This window comes from Neomonachus schauinslandi, chromosome 7, assembly GCF_002201575.2.
Source record: "Neomonachus schauinslandi chromosome 7, ASM220157v2, whole genome shotgun sequence".
Taxonomy (NCBI): domain Eukaryota; kingdom Metazoa; phylum Chordata; class Mammalia; order Carnivora; family Phocidae; genus Neomonachus; species Neomonachus schauinslandi.
The window spans coordinates 93,230,801-93,252,118 of NC_058409.1; the positions used below are offsets into that span (position 1 = coordinate 93,230,801).

The 21,318-nt window shown below is 50.8% G+C and overlaps 1 protein-coding gene across 2 annotated transcripts in view; it reads left to right on the forward strand.

Annotated features, from left to right (window-relative positions):
- The window catches only part of SLIT3 (slit guidance ligand 3), a 592,885-nt gene that overhangs the window by 548,035 nt on the left and 23,532 nt on the right, over positions 1-21,318 (forward strand). Inside the window, exons 24-28 of one of the 2 annotated variants that reach the window (XM_021695640.2) lie at positions 4,558-4,629; positions 6,323-6,486; positions 8,875-8,999; positions 14,881-14,978; positions 19,204-19,343. In XM_021695640.2, the coding sequence (XP_021551315.2) occupies positions 4,558-4,629; positions 6,323-6,486; positions 8,875-8,999; positions 14,881-14,978; positions 19,204-19,343 (599 nt within the window). Of the gene's footprint in view, positions 1-4,557; positions 4,630-6,322; positions 6,487-8,851; positions 9,000-14,880; positions 14,979-19,203; positions 19,344-21,318 lie in introns of both variants that reach the window. The other variant, XM_044917114.1, reaches the window with a different exon arrangement.

A 21,318-nucleotide genomic window follows, 5' to 3' on the forward strand; every position in this document is an offset into this window, starting at 1 on the left:
TAGAAATGGGAAGTGAGTCTCAGAAATTATTCTAGCCTGAGGCTCAGTTGGTTAAGTGTCCAACTTCAGCTCAGGTCATGATCTCAGGGTCCTGGGATTGAGCCTCACATCGGGCTCCCACTCAGCAGGGAGTCTAGCAGGGAGTCTGCTTGTCCCTGCCCCTCCCCCTCCTCACTCTCTCTCTCTCTCTCCCCCCTCCTCAAATAAATAAAATCTTTTAAAAAAATAAATTATCTTATCCAAACCTCTCGTTTATAAAGTAAGGAGACAGATTCAGAAAGGCTTAGTGACTTGCCCACATTTATTTATTCATCCTTTTCTAAATACCTACTATGTGTTAAATGCTGTGCTAAACACCAGAGAGGAAAATAATGAAACACAGTCCCTGTCCTCAGCTCACGGTCTAGAAGAGGAAACAGACAAGTAGATAAGCTCCTGGCACACATGGCAATACCTGGGAGAGAGCCACAGGAATACACGGGAGAGGCACGTGACCCAGTTTTGGCCATCCACTGAAAAGCTTTTTGAGAGGAAAATCGTAATCGCCACTGACAGTTATTAAACCTTGTCTGTGTACTACACACTGGGCTACGTGCTTTAGTTAATTATCATATCCACTTTTCATATCACCCCTCTGAAGAATGTACCACTATTATCCCCATCCCCCAGACCAGGAAACAGAGGCTCAGCAAGGTTGAGTCACTTTGCCAAAGTGACACAACCAGTAGAGAATAAAGTTGGGATTTGAACCCAAGACCATTTGCTCTCCGAATCACTACTCCCAGGGCTGAGTCTGAGAAGCCATTGGGAGTTACCTATGTGTGAGGGGAGTGGAGACTATTCTAGGCAGGGAGAACATAAATTCCCTAGACAGAGCCCCTGAAGGAAGGGCATGTGCATGGGGACCCTCGAGGAGCAACAGATGTGGGGGGGGTGGCTTCTGGGGACAAGAGCAGGAAGCAGTGCTGCAGACGAGCCACAAGCAGGAGCAGAAGCGGGGTGGGAACCCGGGTCCCAGCTCCCAGCCCAGTGCTCTTTCCACCACATTCCATCCTTCCCAGCCAGAGGTTCTCTCTTTTCCTTGCCACCCATTTCAGACTTTCCTTGAGGATTGGAGGGACACGGCCCAGAGAGTCCTCTGATGAGAACTAAAGAGTGTGGTGGAAAGAGACACGGGCCAGAAGGTGATGGGCCCAGGGTCACTCTGCCGAAACCCAGTGTGTCTCTTCTCCAGTCCGGGAATCTGTCACATGACTTATTACTGCCTTTGCACCGTACAGGCTGCATAGCTTCAGGTTTCCTCTGTGTGGGGGGAACGTTTTGAGAGGACTGGCCCCAAAACACATCACGGAGCCTCAAGGGGAAGGAGTCATGACGATGGGAGCCATAATTGCAGCCTCACGGGCAGGCCCTGCACGGAGTCCTGCGCCATCTGAACCACTTGCATTGTATCTTTGAATCTTTGCAGCTAGCTTAGGAAACAGTATGTTAGATCCCTTCCTGGCTGAAGGAGGAGAAAATCAGTTCAAACCACCGTAAGCAGGAAGAGAATTTATCAGTGCAGGTAACTGAAAAAGTCAGTAGTAGGTATTACGTTCTAGGGCTGGATGCAGGTGGCTCCGATGGTACTGTCAGAAATGTGCTTCTTTCTGCTTCTCAAAGTGAAACTGTCTCTGTCCTAATAGTTCCAGAGAAAGCCCCAGAAGTGTCTCACATTGGTCCACTTGGGTCACATACTCAGCCTCAAACCACTCTCAGTGACTCTGGGCTGACGCTGACCTGGGCCATAGTTCTGCCCATGAGGCCAAACCAGCTGGACTAAGAGGTGGAGAAGGGTGACTCCTCCATGGAAAAGGGAGGAAGTGTTACCGAAAAGAGATTGATGCCAACCAACCCACACCCCTAAAAAGATATCTACTGCAAGTGGATCCTAAGAATTCCTCCATTTTAGAGATAAGAAAACAGAAGCACAGAAAGATTAAGTCCGTTGAATCAGATAATCACACAGCCAGCGATGATCAGAATAGGGACTCACACCCACACAGTCTGATCCAGGCCTTAACCCCCAGGTCACCTGAGAGTGACCCAGCCTGCTCAGAAGAGAATTCACCCACCCACCCCCATCCACATACAGGATGACGGTCGTCCCTGCCATCTTTCACATGAACCATGAGCACCAGTATCACGTACACATACCGGGAGCACCTGGGGGTCCGGAGACCCGAGGTTCAGGCAACCCAGAACTGACACGAGATTGTTCTGCTTTCGTGTTACTCCAAGTGATGCCCTCATCCGCACCCCAAAATGCCCAAGTTTACCATAACACCTCCGAAGAGTCAGCAGGGAAAAAGGAGTCCGGGCACTTAGAGAAGAGTCATTCTGAGTTCAGAGTTGCAGCCCCCAGGAGGTGTCAGGGAAAGGGAAGGAAAAGCAGGGGGTGGGGCGGTGGATCGTGCTTCCCGGGAGGAAACAGTTGTCCCACTTCCCTGGCAACCCTGAGGATGGTGGCTGGACAGGCAAGAGTCTTTCTTTGGGGGGCCAAACCGGGAGGGAGAACCTGCGGTGTAGGCAGATTTCTTTAGCGCTGTCCCAGTAAATTACAGCCCCGTTACTCTGCAGTTGATGGAGACCTCGGCAGCTCAGCTCATAATAAATGGGAGCGTGACTTGCAGGAGTCGCAGCGCCAAAGCTGCCTTTGGGTCATTTGGTGTTTTTTAAATTAGGGCTTCGTGCCTCTCCAGGGGCCCAGGCCTCATTCGGAAATGATTAACAGCAGGGCTGGGCACATTTGCCGAACAGCAAGCAACCATGAAGTCATCTAAGCTAATAGCAGGCAGGAGCCGGTGTGATTCATAAATAACCACATGCGTTCGAAACTAAATGATACTGGTAAGTGTTAGGAAGTGCTTCTAGCCCCTTCTTATCCGGAGAGGTGAGAAGCTACTTCCAGCTCTCTTTGGACGACTGGTTAGCTTCTTCCTGCTGTCCCAGGGAGAAGGAAAGGGAAGGAGCTTGAGGTGATGAGGGTGACAACCTAGGGCAGCTCAATGTGGCTCGGAGGACCAAGAGCATGAGCATCACCTGGGAGCTGGTTAGAAATGCAGCCTCTCTTGCCCCCCACCCCAGACCCACGGAATCGGAGCCCCTGAGAATGGGTCTCAGAAATCTGCCGGTGTGTTAGCTCTAGCGCTCAGTCTGTCAGACGCCTCTGTTCTGTATTAAGTGTAAGTAAGCCCCTCTCTTTATTTCAGCTCAAAACCCAGGGCAGGCTAACATCAGCTAAAAGGAAAACAAAAGGGCATATTCGTTAGTTACACTTCCCCAGTCAACTCTCATTGCCCTTTGTTGGCTCCATCACAGCACAGGGGACCGCGCACAGTGGTCACTAACGGAGCCTCTGAGTGTCTGCACATTTCACAGGCCAGACCCAAAGTGAGTCATCGGTGTGGGGACTTTTTGTATGCGGTTGATGATTAGTCCTTCAAAGGAGGGTATAATCCATGAATTGTGGATTTACTAGTGTTGTTGCTTGAGCACCGGAGCAGTGTGCATTTGGGTTTTCTCATGAACCTATTCTGCAGGCATTGATTAAAAGTGCAGTATATGCCACCACTCCACAAGTAAGAATGGCTCCCAGCTCCTACACCACAAGGCGGAGAGAGGTATGATTAATGCCAAGCAGGTCGCCTGGCCCCTTGGACATGCTGTCAGAAAATGCACTCGGAGGCACACGAACACCAGATAAAAATACGTCATGGCTGACACCAAACCATTCCCCATGCAGATGAGTGTCCGGCTCCACGGAATCGCCCCAGGACCTGAGTGCCCCCCTCCCTTTATCACCTGAGCTGGGATTAATTTCTCAATCTGCTCAAAATCTCTCTAGGTGAATATGAAGGGAACTAATTTATTGATCTCTACCAGCCATTCTTCAAGACCCTTTCACAACTATGAATAATGGGTAGTTATTTAGCACACAGAAAATGTTTGACTTTTTATGGATTAATGCACCCTCAACCACCTTCTATGACAAATCTGTTTACTTTCATTCCCACTTTACAATAGGAAACTGAGGCACAGAGAGGTAAATAACTTTGGCCAGAGTCACACAGCTGGTAAGTGGCAGAGTCAGGATTTGAAGGCAAGCAGCCTGGCTCTAAAACTTAGTCTCGGCCACAGTTCTTCACGGTATCTCTCCAGTGCCTCCAGACATCCCTCTCCATGTTTCAGGTGCAAAAACCGAGGCTCAGAAGAGCAAAGTTAACGTACCCAGTGTTCCACAGCTAAAAAGGACTGGTTTCTCATTCCATCCCGGGCCTGTCAGATTCAGAACTCCATCCTCTTCTTTCCCAAACCCTCTACCCCCAACATCCACACTGCTGAGCTGGGCATGGAAATAGGCAGGCACCTGCCTCAGAGGAGGAGGCACTTCCTGCTAGGAGCAGTGGGGCTCTGAGCACAAATGAGGGGTGTTGGGGCCAGCCTGGGACCCCAAGAGCTTGCTGAGCTCAGAACCATAACTGGGGGTTAACCTCCGCCCTGTGCTTCCACTTTCAGGACCCTCCATGGCAATGACATTTCCAGCGTTCCCGAAGGCTCCTTCAGCGACCTGACATCTCTTTCCCATCTGTAAGTAGCCATAGTTCTCCTTGGTGTGGATCCACTCAATATCGTGATCGTGCCAGGGATCATGCCATCCCTGTTCCCATTTCAGTATATGTTCTTTCCATACGCATAGAGCACGTTCATAAAAACATACCCACATGGTGCACCTCGTGTGTTCTCTGCTTCAGATGCCTTAAGAGGCGTCATCAATTATGTAAACAATGTAAATGTTTAATAAGAAGAACTGACATAAAACTCTTACTATGTGATAAACACTTTAGATGAATTATCTCATTTACTTCTTACAGCAATAAAGCATTTTTATCCCCTTATTATACACAGCGAAACTTAAACTGAGAAGAACTAAAGACTTTGTCCAAGGGCTGCACAGCGAGTAAGCAGCAGAACCTTGGTTCAAATCCAGGTTCACCTTGACTCTAAAGCACATACTTGCTACCACTCTGCATGAGGTATTCCCTCCCCATTTTACGCAGGGGAAACCAAGGTCTGTACGTATTAGCTGTTACCTACCTCTGCCAGTGACCATTTTTGAGTCTGTATACCGACTCTATGCATATTTAATTGTTTTCATATTGCATGCATATACTGCGATACTGATACATTATGTATGCACCTTATAAAACATTTAAGAAATAGAAATGCTAAAGGATATGATTTTTAAAATAAGCCAAAGTTCTTGTATTTTCTGTCTGGACACCCCTGTGCAGAGGTCTGCACCAGCCTGTGCCATCCCCCGTCCTGTGCATTTTTAAGCTGACTGGTGTAGTCAGCTTCTACCCCCTTAGGTCCTGTGGCTGGTCTAAGAATTAGACGGACATAAGACAGAGCAACCGGAGAAAAGCATACAAATGTATTGGGTATTTTTATGTGTACATGGGAGTCTTCAAATGGAAAATGAAGACCTGAAGAAGCCAGTGGGCCCAAAAATTTATATATCTTTTTATACAAGGAATGAGAAATTGTGGGGATGGGACAAGACAAAGGGCCTTGGACTGGGGCAGTCCGTTGTGGGGCAGTGGCTAGGAAATATGCGGAGGGACTGTTGGAGGATCAGTTTTGTTTGTACGGGTCCATTTTGGCATTGACTCCCAGTCTCTAGTGATAAGAATCTTCTCATTATGGTTCAGGGAAGGCATCTTTCTCACGGGAAACTGTATGACTTGCTTTTAGGTAGAAAGAGGGAGTTCAGAGAGCCCCTCCTGCATCTGCCATTTCTCTGGTACCTTTAGCTCAAAATCATCAATATGCCAACACAGCATATCTAGGGGTGTCATGCTCTGAGCCCTTTCCATGGTCGGAAGCTTCTCCCTAGGTTGCCGTGTATCAACACCTTCTCTGCAGAGTACATCCTTCGATGGACCCTTCAGTAGGGCAACAGAGTCAGATAGTCAGATGGCCAAAGGTTCCAAAGCATCCTGGAAGGGCTAGGATTGGGGTTGAGTTGAGGACTGAATCTTAGCAGGGTAGGTGCGAGCAAAACCTCGGAGGTAGGAGGGCCTTAGGTGGGGTGGAAACATCTGGAGGGATTGGAAGTACTATCTGGAGTCTGGTGGAAACTAACCCGGTGGAAACTACTTCTCCATTGAGCCTCCAGTCAGACACCCCTAATCTAGCCAGAGTCTGAAGATTCTATTTTTCCACGAAGCCTCTGGGCCAAGCTGAGCAGGGGGCCCTGACTTCCTGCTCTGCCTTCTAGGGCGCTGGGAACCAATCCACTCCACTGTGACTGCAGTCTGCGCTGGCTGTCGGAGTGGGTGAAGGCGGGGTACAAGGAGCCTGGCATCGCCCGCTGCAGTAGCCCCGAGCCCATGGCCGACAGACTCCTGCTCACCACCCCCACCCACCGATTCCAGTGCAAAGGTACCTGCTGACCCTGCCCTGCGCTTCCAGGGGTCTGCTCTGTCTCCGACAGCCCGTCGGAGCTGGGCATCTCAACAGATGTGACGTCTGCAACCATTGCCCCATCTCTTCCGTGGGCCACACGGAGAGACTCAGATGCTTTGTCTTCTCTCCTCAAAGTCCCTCTGCTGGCATCTCTAATGTGTTCCTCCCTGACTTCTTTCTCTACGTAGTTTTGCATAGAGAAAAATCGTTAGCCTGTGTTTCTTTACTCAACATTCTTAAAGCATACGCATTTTCCCATTTTTACTACAGCAAGCTTTTGGTACATGAGATTTTAATCGACTACGTCATTATGATAAACAAACTGCTACTGCGTTCTTCTGTGCTGGGCATGGTGTTAAGCACTTTGTGTGTTATTTCATTTAATTCTCACTTTCCAAGTATTAATTTAATTCCCCGACACTCTCAGCAGACTTCAGTATTACCCTTATTTTTAAAAACAAGAAAGCTGAGGCTTACCAAGGTTAACTGACTTCTCAAGACTTCTCTTAGGAGGCTCCCAGGTCTTTCTGATTCCAGAGTATACTCTTGCCCACCAGGCTGTCATATTCGGCCATAACTTCTTTAACCAGTTCCTGGTTCTGAACCTTTAGTATTCACTGGGTATTTCCAATTGTTTTCTACCACTGATGCATAAAAGTTCTTTCTCTATTTAAAATTATATGCTTAGGGGCACCTGGGTGGCTCAGTGGGTTCAGTGTCCAACTCTTGATTTCGGCTCAGGGTCGTGAGATCGAGCCCTACCTCGGGATCCACACTCCGCACAGTCTGCTTGGGATTCTTTCCCTCTCCCTCTGCCCCTCCCTGCCCTTTCTCCCTACTCTAAAAAAATAAAATTATATCCTCAGATAAGATTCAGAGAAGAGAAACTACTGAGGCAAAGTATGTGATCATCTTTAAGGTCTTCACACATATTGCCAACTGGTTTCCAAAAAGGGTTGTAAACCACTTTATGCCCCCAATAGCACCGTTTGAGCACATTTTTCATCAGGCTTTTGCATTATTTTATCTCATATCATCTCATTGCTAATTAGAAAGGTTTAAAAAAATTATATCTCCTATTTTGTCTTTTCTTTGATAACTGATTTTTTTTTCAAAAATGTACTTTCAATTTGTATTATGTATTTGTTAACGTCCTTTGCTCATCTCTTAGAGCCTTGAGTTGATTTACATATATAGTTTGATTACCCTATAAACTTCATGTGTCTCACAGTTTTGCTTAAAGCAGGAAAACATTCCACTGGTTTTAAGCCAATTTTTCATTTTCCTCCTCCTGCTTCCAAAACATCTGACTTGATTGATGCTAAAGAGGCCCAGCTCACTCTAAAATAGTGGTTCTCAATCTTAGCTGTACATTTTGGAATCACTTGAGGAGCTTTTTACTGGTGCCTGGGCCCCACACTCTAGGTTTTAGATTAAATCAGTGTGGGGTACAGCCTGGGTGTGCTGGGGATATTTAAAAGCACCTTGGCTGGTTCTACCATGAGGTGACCAATTCATCCCGGTTTGGCTGGGACCTTCTGGTTTCTGCACTGGAAGTTCTGCATCCTGGGAATCCTGGCAAACCAGGACAGATAGTGTCCCTTTTCTAATGTGAAGCTGGGGGTTGAGCCAGCTAGTAGAGACTCTCAATCGGGCCGTTCTTTCTGTTCCCCCTACCCACAAATTGGCAGACTCCCCCTGGGGTTAATCTCAACCCAATCTCCAAAGCTCTGTGCAGGGACCATGACGGCCACCCCTCCAACCTTTACAGCTGAAGAGAACAGGACACGGTTGGAATTGTCATAGACGCAACGTGTGCCTGAGCACAGTTTGCCATCCATCGTTGACCTCATTGCTGTGTCTTTCGGCATCACTTCTTCCTTCCTCCTGCCAATTCAAGGGTTCCATGAGGAGGAACCTTCCTTTGGCCCAGGCACCGTGCCCTACTTAGCCTAGCCTGAACTATTCCATGGGGAGGGGTGTTTGGGGGCAGAGGAATGGGAGGTCCGAATGGAGGCTGGGCCCAGAGCTCCCAGAACATAAAAAGATACACAAGGGGCTTCTAATTATGGTGCCTTGTTTGTAGATTAGCTCCAAAATCGGATCAGGCTAATTACAGTAATTGATTTGACTGCAGAAGTGCTTCTGAATGATGTCCCACTGTGATTTTTTTCCTCACTGGACAACGGCTGCATTAATGGGACTCTAGCTAGACTGGATGGTGCTGGCTGGGGAGGGCCAATTGCCCTGTGTGTGCGGAGATGGAGAGGAGCTGGCGGCTGGCTGAGGATGGGGCCAGAGAGGAGGGGAAGGGAAGAAGCGGGGACCTCGACCTGCTACCAACAATCTGGTTTTGCTGCCCAGGGCCAGTGGACATCAACCTTGTGGCCAAGTGCAACGCCTGCCTCTCCAGCCCGTGCAAGAACAACGGGACTTGCAGCCAGGATCCCGTGGAGCTCTACCGCTGCACCTGCCCCTATGGCTACAAGGTAAGACGGGAAGCCTCATCCCCACCATTCATGGCCCCAGGAGCGGCCCTGTGCCCTGCTGACCCTCCCTTCTCCAAGGGCGGCCTGGAGAACTCTATTTCACAGGTCACTCCAGAGACGTCTTTGCCAGTAACACTCCTATTCTACTGCTACCCAGTCGTGCAAAACACAGAGAACCCCTACAGTCTCAACAGTGACACTCAGAGATAAGGAGGAAATGTAATATTTGTATGGTCCTTGCTAAACATGGGGACACTAAGTCTCAGATAGTTCACATGCTTCCAAGCAGAGTTGGAACTCACTATCCTGGCTTCCCTTCAAGGGCATTTCCAGACCCTCCCCTCCACATCCCCAGCTCCACCCTCAGGGTGGCCAGGGCTGGAAGCACTGGCTCCAGTTCGAGAAGGATACAGGGATGGCAAATTGAAAAGCCTGGGGGCTGGCTGCCAAGCCAGCACACTGTTGAAAGGCTTGGGTCAGCCCGTAAGGGGATGGAGATGCCATTTTTCCTGGGCATCCTTCCCAGAAATCCAGGCTAATTCCAGAACAACTTTTCCTCCTTTCTTCTCACCCAGCCCTATCTAGATCATGTTATCCTGCCTCCCTACTAACATCTATATAGAGTATGGACTACATGGCCAGCAGTCTGCTTAGCATTTTAGCCACCTTTCCTTTTTAAACACGCCCTATGAGGAAGGCTCATTATTTCCCATCTACAGATGTGGAAACTGCACCTCGGGTTGGTGAAAGGGCTTGACTCAATGTCCCAAAGCTCATAAGCAGTAGGGTTGGGATAGGACCTAGCACTATATGATTCCAAAGTTCCTGGTTTTTCCCCTGGATAGCCGAGCCCCTCACTGTGTCTCACTGGGGTCAGCAAAGCTGTGGCTGAATCCCCTTCCCCAGGACCTTCCCAGCTTCCCACCTCCCCAGGGCGCCCATCCAAATGGAGTGGGCAAGCCAGGAGTTCCAAGACCACCCCAAAGGCCATCTTAACACCCATGCCTATTGTGTGGCAGACTGGGAGGGAGCTGTCATCTCTGGGTCTCCTGTCCCCTGGAGCATTTGTAAGTATAGTGACCAGCTTGAGGGGCAGACTCAACTCTGGGGAACGCACTCGCTGTGCCTCCAGCAGACAGTGTCAGAGTGCCACCTATGGGCCTGGCCGAGGAGAGCCAGAGGAGGCTCTTGGTAGCCAGCCAGCCAGCCAGCCTTGCCCCATCCTATGAGTGCATATACAGACACTGCAGAGAAGTAGAGAAATTAAGATGACATACTCGGGCCTAGGTCCTCACACTCCCTTGTATTAATTCGGTGGAGGAAACAGGCTGTGGAATTACACAGAGGGCAAGTGTGAACTCCAGCTTTGCTGTGTGGTGACGGCCAGCGGCCTCACCTCAGCCTTCCATTGACACCCCAGGGCCCATCTCACAGGTGTGCTGTGACCATCACAGGGACATCGGCAGTGCACCTAGGAGGGTCCTTCAGTGTGCATTCAGTAAGCCGGCACGTTGCTACCTTTTACTTCCCCCTCACTGGCTGGTTTCACCTGGGGTTCTCAGTCCGTGACACTGAATGGCCGGAGACCATCAGTTGCTCTCCTAGAAAGGAGACATGTACATGACACGCCCAGTTCCATACCTGTATAGTTAGCTTTTTATGCACTGACTGTGTGCCAGACACCCAGCTGGACGTTTGTATTTATTCCCTCCTCTGAGTTTTATAATCGCCTTTGAGGTGGACGGTTTCGTCCCTCTTTGAAAGATAAGACCACTTCACATTCTGAGTCTCGCTCCCTTCTCTGTCAAATCAGCCTGAGTCTGAAAGTACTGGAGCTCGGTTTGAAGGCCCAGCTGCTTCCTGCCACACTTCTGCCACACTTGCGAAACTGGCCTGGCCGTGTGTGTCAGAGCAAAGAGTGCAACCACAGGCTCTTATGGGGTAATGCCGCTTGTTTGGACTTCGCTCGTAAGAGTCTGAATGTCTTGTGGAAGAATCTGAGCAAGGATTTGGACCTTTAGGAAACTGCTGGGGTCACACAGGTCTGGGGTACAAGGGGGAGGAGGATAGTGGTGGGACGGTACATGATGGTGATGATGGTGATGACTATCACACCACCAGGAATATGAGCGGCCAGCATTTAGTGAGTGCCTACTGCATACCGACAGCATACTAAACAAGGTACAGGCATTATCTCGCATACCCCTCCTCAAAGCCCTAGGAGGCCAGGTCCATTTTCCAGTTTAGGAAACTGGGATAGTAGGTGAGACAGTTGGGATTCAGAGCTCAGAACCAATTGATTCCAGAACCCATGCTCTTGACCACTGCATTCATGGCCCACTGTCAAGCACCATAAGTCCCTGGCCATTTGGGACCTGTCAGAGTCTCCAGAACAGGGAAAAGTAGGGTGTGCTGGTGGAAGGAACACCAAGCAGGACCCCCGGAGCTTGTCCCTACCAGACTGTATGACCTGGAACAGCTCCTACTCTCCTCCCCACCTCAGGTTCCTTGACTTCAAAATGCAGCAGGTAGAACCAGAGGGGTCCCTTCACCATGGGTTGCATCCTACCCCTGCCCTGTGTTTGTTCCCCCTGCTCTCCCTTCTTCTGGGGTCGGAGCCCACCCGAGCAGTGACTGAAGTAGTAGTTCTGGGTGAGTTGCTAAGTTGACAACAATCAGCAGATACCCACAAAACCATGCTCAACGTTCTGACACTTACCTAGTTATTTCCCGATATCTCAGTTTTTCCATTGACTATCTGAGTGAACGTGGGAAGCCGCAATATTAACCAAAAAAGCATGGCCCCCCACTGCATAATGTTTAGTGACAGCTGCTGTTCATCTGTAATGCCAGGCCTTTGTGAAGCAATTTAAGCACATCACACTCTCTTTTATCCTCTGAAATAGGTTTTGTTATCCTCTTTTGGTAGTTGTAGAAACTGAGGTTCAAAAGGATCAGATAACTTACCCAAGCTCCCACACCTAGGAAGCACGTGAGCTAAACCCAGAGCCCGCCTCTCCCTTGCAGGAAAGTCTATCCACTCAGTCCGCCACGAGTAACTAATTCCATCTGAGCCTCACGTCCCCTCCCCCACCTGCACATGGAGGCAGAGCTCCTACAAGGATTGATAGGGTCATGTATGCACTTGGCCTGCCTCAGAGCCAGGATCCAGTAGACACTTCACAGAGAGAACTGGTTTACAGCTATTCTAACACTGGCGGAAACAAAATGTATGTTTGGGCTCATTCTGTTTCAGCCATTTAGCTTCATGTGCCTCTGTTCAATGTCCCAACACAGCGCTCCTCACACTGTAATGTGTACTCCACCTGGAGATCTTAAATGCAGGTTCTGACCCATTAGATCTGAGGTCAGGCCCAAGTTTGTGCATTTTGACCAAGATCTCAGGGAATGCCATTGCTTCTAGCCCAAGGACTGTAGTTTGAGTAGCAAGGTCCTGGAGCAGCCCTCCCGGCCCCACCTCAGAGAGAGGGTTCCAATGGGGATAGCTACTCCCAAACTCCTTTAAAAGAAGCCAGAAGCCCCAGCCATGATGTCTGTTCTCCCTCTCTCTCTCTCTCTCTCTCTCTCACACACACACACACACACACACACACAGCGGTGGGAGACCAAGGAGCATTATAAATCTAGTAGATCTGAGCAAAGTGAGGCTGAAGAGAGTTGAACTGAGCTAATTAGCCAGGCATTGACAATGGTGATTATTTCTCAAGGACATGTAAGTGACAGAAACCCCACCTCCAGGCCCAATTAGCACATCATCAAGAGCTAGGGTCAGCCTCCTGGATTTCTGAGCTCAGCGTAAGGGACTGGAGGAAACATCACCAGCTCCACATCACCCCCATCCCACCCCCAAGGGAAGATCCCACCTGGAGTCCCTGATACTTGAGAGTTCCCCAGAGCAGACAGACTGGCCCAGGCAGGGACTAGGAAGGCCCTGCCTTGACCTTGATCCAGGTTCTCTTGTGCTGCTCTTCACGGCTCATCCATCTAACACACAGTCACACACATACACACACACTCCTGAACAATTCTGTACCAACCAAAGGCCTGAAAAAGTCTTTGGATCACCCCGCTCCAGCCCTGCCTCAGACCCCTGACGTCATCCCCATCTGAAGAGCTCTTACTTCTTACTTCTGGGGCTACCATCACATGCCAGGTGCTTGTTATATACATGTGTGATTTCTAATGGTTCATTCCATAGGGGAGGTTATTATCAGAGAAGTCCCTGGCGCTGGCTTCCCATTGACTGGGTGTCTGGCTGCAGATGCCGCCCCGCCCCACTTGCTGCAGGGCAGTCTGGGACACGTTAGCTCACTCTCCCAGTCTGCCTTTGCGATCTGAAAATGGCAGTAATAACAATCATACCAATCTCACAGGCTTGTTGTGAACATTACATGTGATCGTGAATACAAAACCCTTAGTGTGAGGCCTGGAATGGGAAATGCGTTCAGTAAATTGAGAATGAGTATTGCAGTTTCCACCGCACACAATGACTCTCCGAAAGGGATCCCGCGTCGCTCTGGTTTAGGATAAGCCCAGATCCCACCCAAAACTGCGTTCTCCTTCTCCCCCTCGAGAAACCCCGGTCTGGCCCTTAGCGGTGAGAGCCGTGAGGGCCAGGCGCACGTGGCCATGCCTCCCGGCTGCTGGGGACTGCGCCTGTGGCTTCAGGGCTGGAGACAGGAGGAGGGTCGGAGGCCCGCTTGGTAGTGACCTCGGGGCCGGGGAGCCCAGCCCCCTCAGTCACAGGCACTGGCAGCAGCAGAGGTGGGAAGGGCATTTTCTCAGGCAGATGGTGAGCAGGTGGCGTGGCGGTGGGAGGGCTCCCGTGATCACCCCCGCTGGGCACGGTGCCCACCCCAAGCCCACAGCCCAGAAACAAATGCCGCGGATGCCTCCAGAGACCCCGCAGGTCCTCCAGGGGACTGCTTGTCAAGACTTAGATGCAGCGCTGGGGCATCAGTCCCAGAGGAGAAGCTGGAGCCAGAGGGCCAAGCATTGGGCTGCTCCCTAGGACGCAGGGTCTTAATGTCCACGGTGTCTGCCTTGGCCTCCCTCCTCAGTGCCTGGCCCTCACTGTCCTTCTGCCTGGCACGCTCCTCCCCACCTACCGCACAGTTGGCTCCTCCTCGGCTCAAATGTCCCCTTCCGAGGGGCGTGCTCCAGAGGAACGCCCCTCCACCCACAACTGCCTGTCACAGAGTCCTCAGTGTGGCCTGGAGATTAGAATCAGAACTTTCAATACCAACAACCAGGCCCACTTCCAAACCAATCGAAGATGGGTGTCTGGGGGGTTGTCACTTTACAGGGGCAAGGTCTGCTCTCCACACTTCAGCCCTAGTCTCAAGTTGTGGATTACATGGAAGCGTCCGTGTGGCTGAGAATACGGTCATCGGGGAACACGTATAGAGTGCCTACTGCGTGCTAGATGTGGCATATACTTTAGGTACTTCCTTACGTGAAAGGCTGCATTTAATTCTCCAACAGCTCTGAGAGGTAGGCTGGGAGAGGTTAAAAGGCTTATACAGGTCATGGTCAGCCAACCAGAAAGAGATGAAGCTGGACTGTGAAACCAGGTTTTCCTGTATTCAAAGCCCATGCTCTTGCCCTGCAGTTCAGGATAGAGAACAGGATGTGAACTCTGGGAACTAGTGAAGCTGGGCCCAAACTCCTGAGTTCTCACTCGCTCCAAGGGCCCCCCTTGGCTTCCTCCAAGCCACACAGCAGACTGGTCCCAGGGCTTCCTTGTGGTCATCTGCCCGGCCTCATCCTGGAGGATGCTGGGGGCTCCAAAGGGCATCCTGGTCCAGGCTGCCATTGACAGCCTCCCTAACCTGGCGCGTCTCCCTCTTCTGCTCCTCAGGGCAGAGACTGCACTGTGCCCATCAACACCTGCATCCAGAACCCCTGTCAGCACGGAGGCACCTGCCACCTGAGCGAGAGCCACAAGGATGGGTTCAGGTAACAGCTCACGCGTGGGCCTTTCCTCCCTCCCTCAGAGGGCTTTCTGGGCAGACTCCTGGGGCAGGCTGAAGAAGCATAGCTGCTCACCGGGGGCCTACCTTGTGGCCACACTGTGCCAAGCCCATCGTGTGGATGATCTGAAGGCTCTTCCACCCTCTGAGGGAGCTACTGTGATCGCTACGATACAAATAAGAAGGTCGGGGCACCCACAGGAGCAATCCTTTGCCTACATGACACAGTTAGTAAGCACTGGTACAGGGAATTCGGGGAGGCTGTCTCCAGAGCCAGGAGGGCACCAAGGGAGGCCACAGCTGCTGGCAGAGTCAGAGAAGGATGGCATGACGACTCAGAGCCCCACCAGCACGGCAATTCCACCACTCTCCTGTGTGATAAAAACAGTGATAACAGGTGACATTGACTACATGTTCATTATGAGCCAGGCACGAGCTAGTCGTGTAGTATCTCATTTAAACCCTCACAGTGACCCTACCCACTACAGGCTGGGGCTAGCCCCATTTAACAGATGAGGAAACTGAGACACAGAGGTGGATTTGCTCTGGGTCACCTATCCTGACGCTCATTCCTGGGTCTTCCCACCCAACCTTGTTCCTCCTTAAGAGCTCAGGAAGAAAAGAGGATAGAAGCCACTTATGTTTTTCCCATCCCTGTTCTAAAAGCGGGCTTTCAAGGCCTCTGCCAAACCCCAGGCCCCCTTCCTACTTCCCACCCTTCTCAGCTGCTTTCAGATGCCCAGTTTTCCCGGCCCCTGGCCCTGGCAAAAGCAGACCAGTGGGAAGTGGTTCCTTTAGCACCCCTAGTGAGGGAGTGGGTCAGGCAGGAGAGGAGGGGTGCCCGGTGCCAAGCTGTGTGTGGATGTGTTAGAGCTCAGATTGCAAACAACTATTGAAGGCACTCTGGCTGTGTGGTCTGCGAAAGAAATCAGGTTCTGGGCTCCCAGTTCTCCTCCCCGGGGAACCCAGCCTACCCCTGTGTCCACCTGCCAAGCCAGTGAAAAGTGAAATTCAAGGCAAGTTTTGTTTTCCTGCCTGAATTCAGCCAAACCACCCACTCTGACCTTCTCACTGGGAGCAGGGGCGAGGAGAAACCACACAGAAATCTCACGGAGGTGGCGATGTGGCCCCAGCCAGGAAACACACCTCCAGGGTCAGAGCCTGGCTCTGCCCTCCCAGCCAAGGCATGGAGGTCTGCAAGAGGGAGGAGTGCCCCCTGCAGGCGACTGTCTCTCCCCTCTCTGGTTCCCTATGCATTGCACCCCGCGCCCCTCTTTGTGGGTATCTCTCTCCATCTCTGGAGCTGCAGGTGAGCAGAAGGATCCTGTTTCCACCCTCAGTTGCTGAGGGGATTCAAATAAACTGGAAATATTTGTAGAATTTCATTTTCGAGGAAAAGGGCCCAGACCTACAGGATTAGGGAAATGGGGTGGAGGATTAAGGCAATGAGGCCCACATACTGGGGATAGCATAGTTTGTGTGGACCTCCCAAGGAGCAGCAACACTCTCCCTCACTAGGTGAGTACCTGATAGGTTGGCAAAGCGAGGGACACCTGTCAGGGAAGCTCTGCTCCCTTTTTCCGTCCTGTGTCTGTTTGCTAGGACTGCTGTAACAAAGTACCACACAGGGCTGGCTTGGAACAACACAAATGTATTCTCTCACATTTCTAGAAGCCAGAAGTCCAAACTCAAGGTGTCAGCAGGGCCATGCCCACCCTGAAACCTGTAGGGGAAGGGCCCCGTCCTAGCTTCTGCTGGTGCCTGGCGATTTAGGGCCTTCCTTGGCTTGCAGCCACCCCACTGTGGTCTCTGTCTTCATCATCACGTGGCATTCACCCTGTGTCTGTCTCCTCGTGCCTGTGTTTTTGTAAGGACGGCAATCATAATGGACCCGGGGCCCACCCTCCCCCAATATAACTGCATCTTAAGTTACATCTGCAATGACCCTATTTCCAAATAAGATCACCTCTGAGGTGCTGGGGGTTAACATATCTTTTTGAGGGGACGCAGTTCAACCCATAAGACCTCTTGCACGTCAGAATTCTATAAGTATCACGCGCCTCTTCATCAGATGCTTCTCCAGTCTTGATGCATTATCTGCTCACAAAAAGAGCAAAGACTAGCAGAGCTGGCCAGGCAGGAGACCAAGACGGGAGATGGGACCCATCCTACAACCCCACAGCTAACTGGATGCTCTTGGAGTCTCCTTGACAACCCCCTGCCAAGGTTTCCAGTTTGGGCAGAGGAGACTTTAGTCTCCTTCCCACCTTCTGTCCACTGCATGAGCAACCCGTTCCCTCACCAGCCATCCGTATCCCACTTTCATGCAATTCTACAGCTCTGGGGACAGCCAGGGTAACTCATTTCAGGAAAATAGGCAACACTATGGTTTCAGACCTTTGAAAGCCTACCCTCCATCCGATTCTGAGGAAATGGCTTTTCATGAACGCCCAGAGTCCCTCACAGAAAAAAGGAATGCATCATTTTGCTCCACCTCAAGAGCTCAGACTGAAGAACCCCTCTGGCCTTCTGTAGAAAATGTGACACAGTTTTCAGGTTGTAGAGGAAAGGAAGTTAAGTAGGATTCTAGAAATCCACTTCCTATCAGTTTAGTTTTGTAGCTAAATCCCAAATCAGAGCAATCTCTAAAACAGAGAAAGGCCTGGAATCCTGGGTCTGAAGCTGGAACAGACGTTCATGAATGGGGTGTAGATCCCTGACGGGAGGCTGCGCTGCAGAGGGAGTAACTCCCTGCAGCTCATTTAATCAGATACTCACCTCCCACCCATGCCCCTTCTCATCTGCTCAGCTTCTCTGTCCCGGCTTAGTTTGCAGGTTGGGCAGAGGATGGCCGGAGGTTGGAGGTTTTTATCCAAGAGATGCAGCACTCCAGAGACAAGTTAAGGGACTGCATCATGCGATCCAGTGTTTTAAGCCAAGCTCACCGGAGAGCCTCAGCGCTGGCATCCTCCTGCCGCATCCACTTATCCCCCAGAAGCTGGAAGGGTCTCAGAAGTAGGCGTACAGGGGCGCCTGGGTGGCTCAGTCGGTTAAGCGTCTGCCTTCGGCTCAGGTCATGATCCCAGGGTCCTGGGATGGAGACTCACATCGGGCTCCCTGCTCAGTGGGAGGCCCGCTTCTCCCTCTCCCACTCCCCCTGCTTGTGTTCCCTTTCTCGCTGTGTCTCTCTCTGTCAAATAAATAAATAAAATCTTTAAAATAAAATAAAATTTAAAAAAAAGAAGTAGGAGTACATACAGGGGACAATGGCATCCCTGAGAAAGAGTAAGGAGGCCAGGTATCCAGAACTGAAGGCAGCTAACATGTTCTGAGCATTTTCTATGTGCCAGATCCCCTCCTGAGCCTTTTACTTGTTTTTTTTTAATAAAGATTTTATTTATTTATTTGACAGAGAGAGACACAGCGAGAGAGGGAACACAAGCAGAGGGAGTGGGAGAGGGAGAAGCAGGCTTCCCCCTGAGCAGGGAGCCCGATGCAGGGCTCGATCCCAGGACCCTGGGATCATGACCTGAGCTGAAGGCAGACGCTTAACGACTGAGCCACCCAGGCGCCCCTGAGCCTTTTACTTGTATCATCTCCTTACTCCCCACAACCACCACAGCGGGGAAGTAATACTCCCCCAGTCACTAGATGTGGAAACTGAGACACAGAATTTAATTCATTTGCCTAAGGTCTGATAGCCAGGGAGCAGCAGACCCAGAATTCATTCCCCATACTCGGCTGCAGATCCTGATCTTGGCCACCATGTCCTATTCGGGCTCAAGGTAGAAAGCCTGCCCTTGAGTAGAAAGTCACTCAAAGGGGGATGTTTGTTACGCTGTTTGTCTCTGTCTATAAACCACTACCCACAGAGGAGCCAAAGGAAGACAGCTGGAGGCATTTAAGCTCTCTCCAGGAAACCACTTCCAGCTGGGGGAATGGTGCGGGAGCAGGCAGCCATCCAGGGCCGGGGGAGATGGGAGTATTGCCCGGAGACAGCGGGTGAGATGAAATGACCTCCCAGGCCCCTAAGGGTCCTCCTGCACTGGCCCCCAAGGCTTCACGTGTACATGGTGCTGCCTCGGACCTCCATCCGGAGAGAAACCTGACTAATTACATGCCCCCCCAACCTTCTTTTCTGCCACTCCAACCCCACCCCACTCCCTGGCCCCTGGCTGCCCTCCTCCCCACCCTACACGGTCTCCCCAAAGCTGCTCCTGCCCTCTGGGCTTTGAGGGCCAGCGGTGTGAAATCAACCCAGATGACTGTGAGGACAACGACTGTGAGAACAATGCCACCTGTGTGGACGGGATCAACAACTACGTGTGCGTCTGCCCTCCTAACTACACGGGTAAGGTCCCCTGGCATCTGTGCACGGTGCTGGGCCAGCTATCATGCGCTAAAGATTACTCTTTTCTGAGCTCCTTTCAGGGCCCCCACCCTCTCCCCCTGTGGACAGACGTGAATCCCCCAAACCCGGCGCTGTGCCAGGAGGGGCTTCCCAGAGGCCTCTCTGCTTGTCAGCCCCTCCTAATCCCCCCCTGCACATCACTAGCTCCTCCTGGCTTTGAAACAGGTTCCCAGGGCACTCGCAGCTGTCTGCTCCGCTAGCTGATGGCCATCCCCTCCTTTGGGAACCCCAGAGACCCAGTGGTGGTTGAGGCCAGCGAGAGATGTTTGCATTACATTTCTGCTTTGTTCAGGTCTAGTCTGCTTTCTCTGGAAATTTACACTTTCTCGACACTCTGCTAGTTGCTGAGGATACAAAAATGACCAAGACAAAGTTCCCTCTCCTAAGAAGCTCATTGTCAAGTAGAGAGAGACAGTATTCAGTAGAAAGAGAATATAACACCTGTAAGCCCCAGGGGGTCATGGGATCACAGAGGAAGAACCTAACCCAGCCAGAGAATCAAGGAAAGCTCCCCACAGGTTATTCCTCGGGATAATCATCCTACCTACCCACCCCCAAAACACAGCACCTTTATTTCCTATATTAACAGCCCCTGATGAGAATAGTTAAATAGACTAGATGATGAAGCAAAATGCCACCCAGTGGTATGAGCACAGCCTCCTTTGTTATAGGATCAACCCGAAGTGGCATATCCCAGAATGGAATTCCATAAATTCCGTGAGTTCTTTGAGGAAAAGCCTCCAGGAGCAAAAAGTTGGAGCAGCACTGTATGTAATAATACCTCCCTTCCACGTGATACAAAGCAGCCTATTAGAGGTTCTGACAATTCTTGCTTGAAAGAATGCTATTTAACTTTGTTTAACCCAGCAAGTCCCAAATTTATTTGAAGTCAGAACTTCCCTCCTACCCTACCCCAGAACTCCTTCCCAATGCAGACTTTGTGTGTTGCAAGAAACACATTTTAGGAAACAGCAACCTAAGGCAAGGATGAAAACAAGGACCAGGCACCCCAGGGACTGCTATGCTCTACCCTATTGGCACCTGGCTTGACATCAGGAATGAGGTAGGAGATGGGAATACACAGACGATGATTAGAGGCAGTCCTGAGGCCTATAGAGAAGGAAGCCCAATAGCCCCCATTGTCCCTCAGGACCCTGTGCCTTATGCAGACCCCTGGCCCGATAGCCAGGTATTCCCCAAGCACACTCTTGGGACTGTGGTAGAGTACGCCAAGGCCAAATGAGAAAACCACCTGCTAGTCCTCAGCCTCCTGGAGTCCCAGGGAAGGCTTTATGTTGGAGCAAAGTGCAGGGATGGCCTGATGGTCTACTCCTCTACATCTTCCACCTTCCCAGAGAGGAGTTGTAGCCAAGAGTTAAGTTAGCAAGAGGCAGCACTTACTATGCATCTACTGTATACAGACCACTAAATTAGCTACTAGGGATACCAAAAAGTCTACCAAAAAGTCTAAAAGTAGGCTCTCAAGGGGCATCTGGTCTACCTAGATGAGAGGAGTTGTCATATAGGGTTAAATCGTTGGCCCAGAAAAATCTGCTCAGTACCAGAAGAGGGACAGTAAAAATCCCAGCAGTTAAAAAAAGAAGGCAAAAGGACTCAAAATAGGCTTTGGGGCAAAGGAAGGGCATGAACTGAATTTATGGTAGGCAAATGGGCAGTGGAATGGGGGCTGAGGAGACACTGAGGTGGCTTCCTGCCCCAGTTGAATAGCATGGCCTGTGTCTGCAGTTAACTGAAGTGCATCTCTACCTGCGGATGGGATGTCATGGTTTTCTCTGTCCCAGAAAATGCTAGTCCCACACAGAAGCTTGTCTGCCTCTCTGGGCCTCTCCAGGAAGTGAGGAAGAGGAAACGGCTTATAAAGAACACAGTGCCCTCTGTGGTCTTGAGTGGCTGG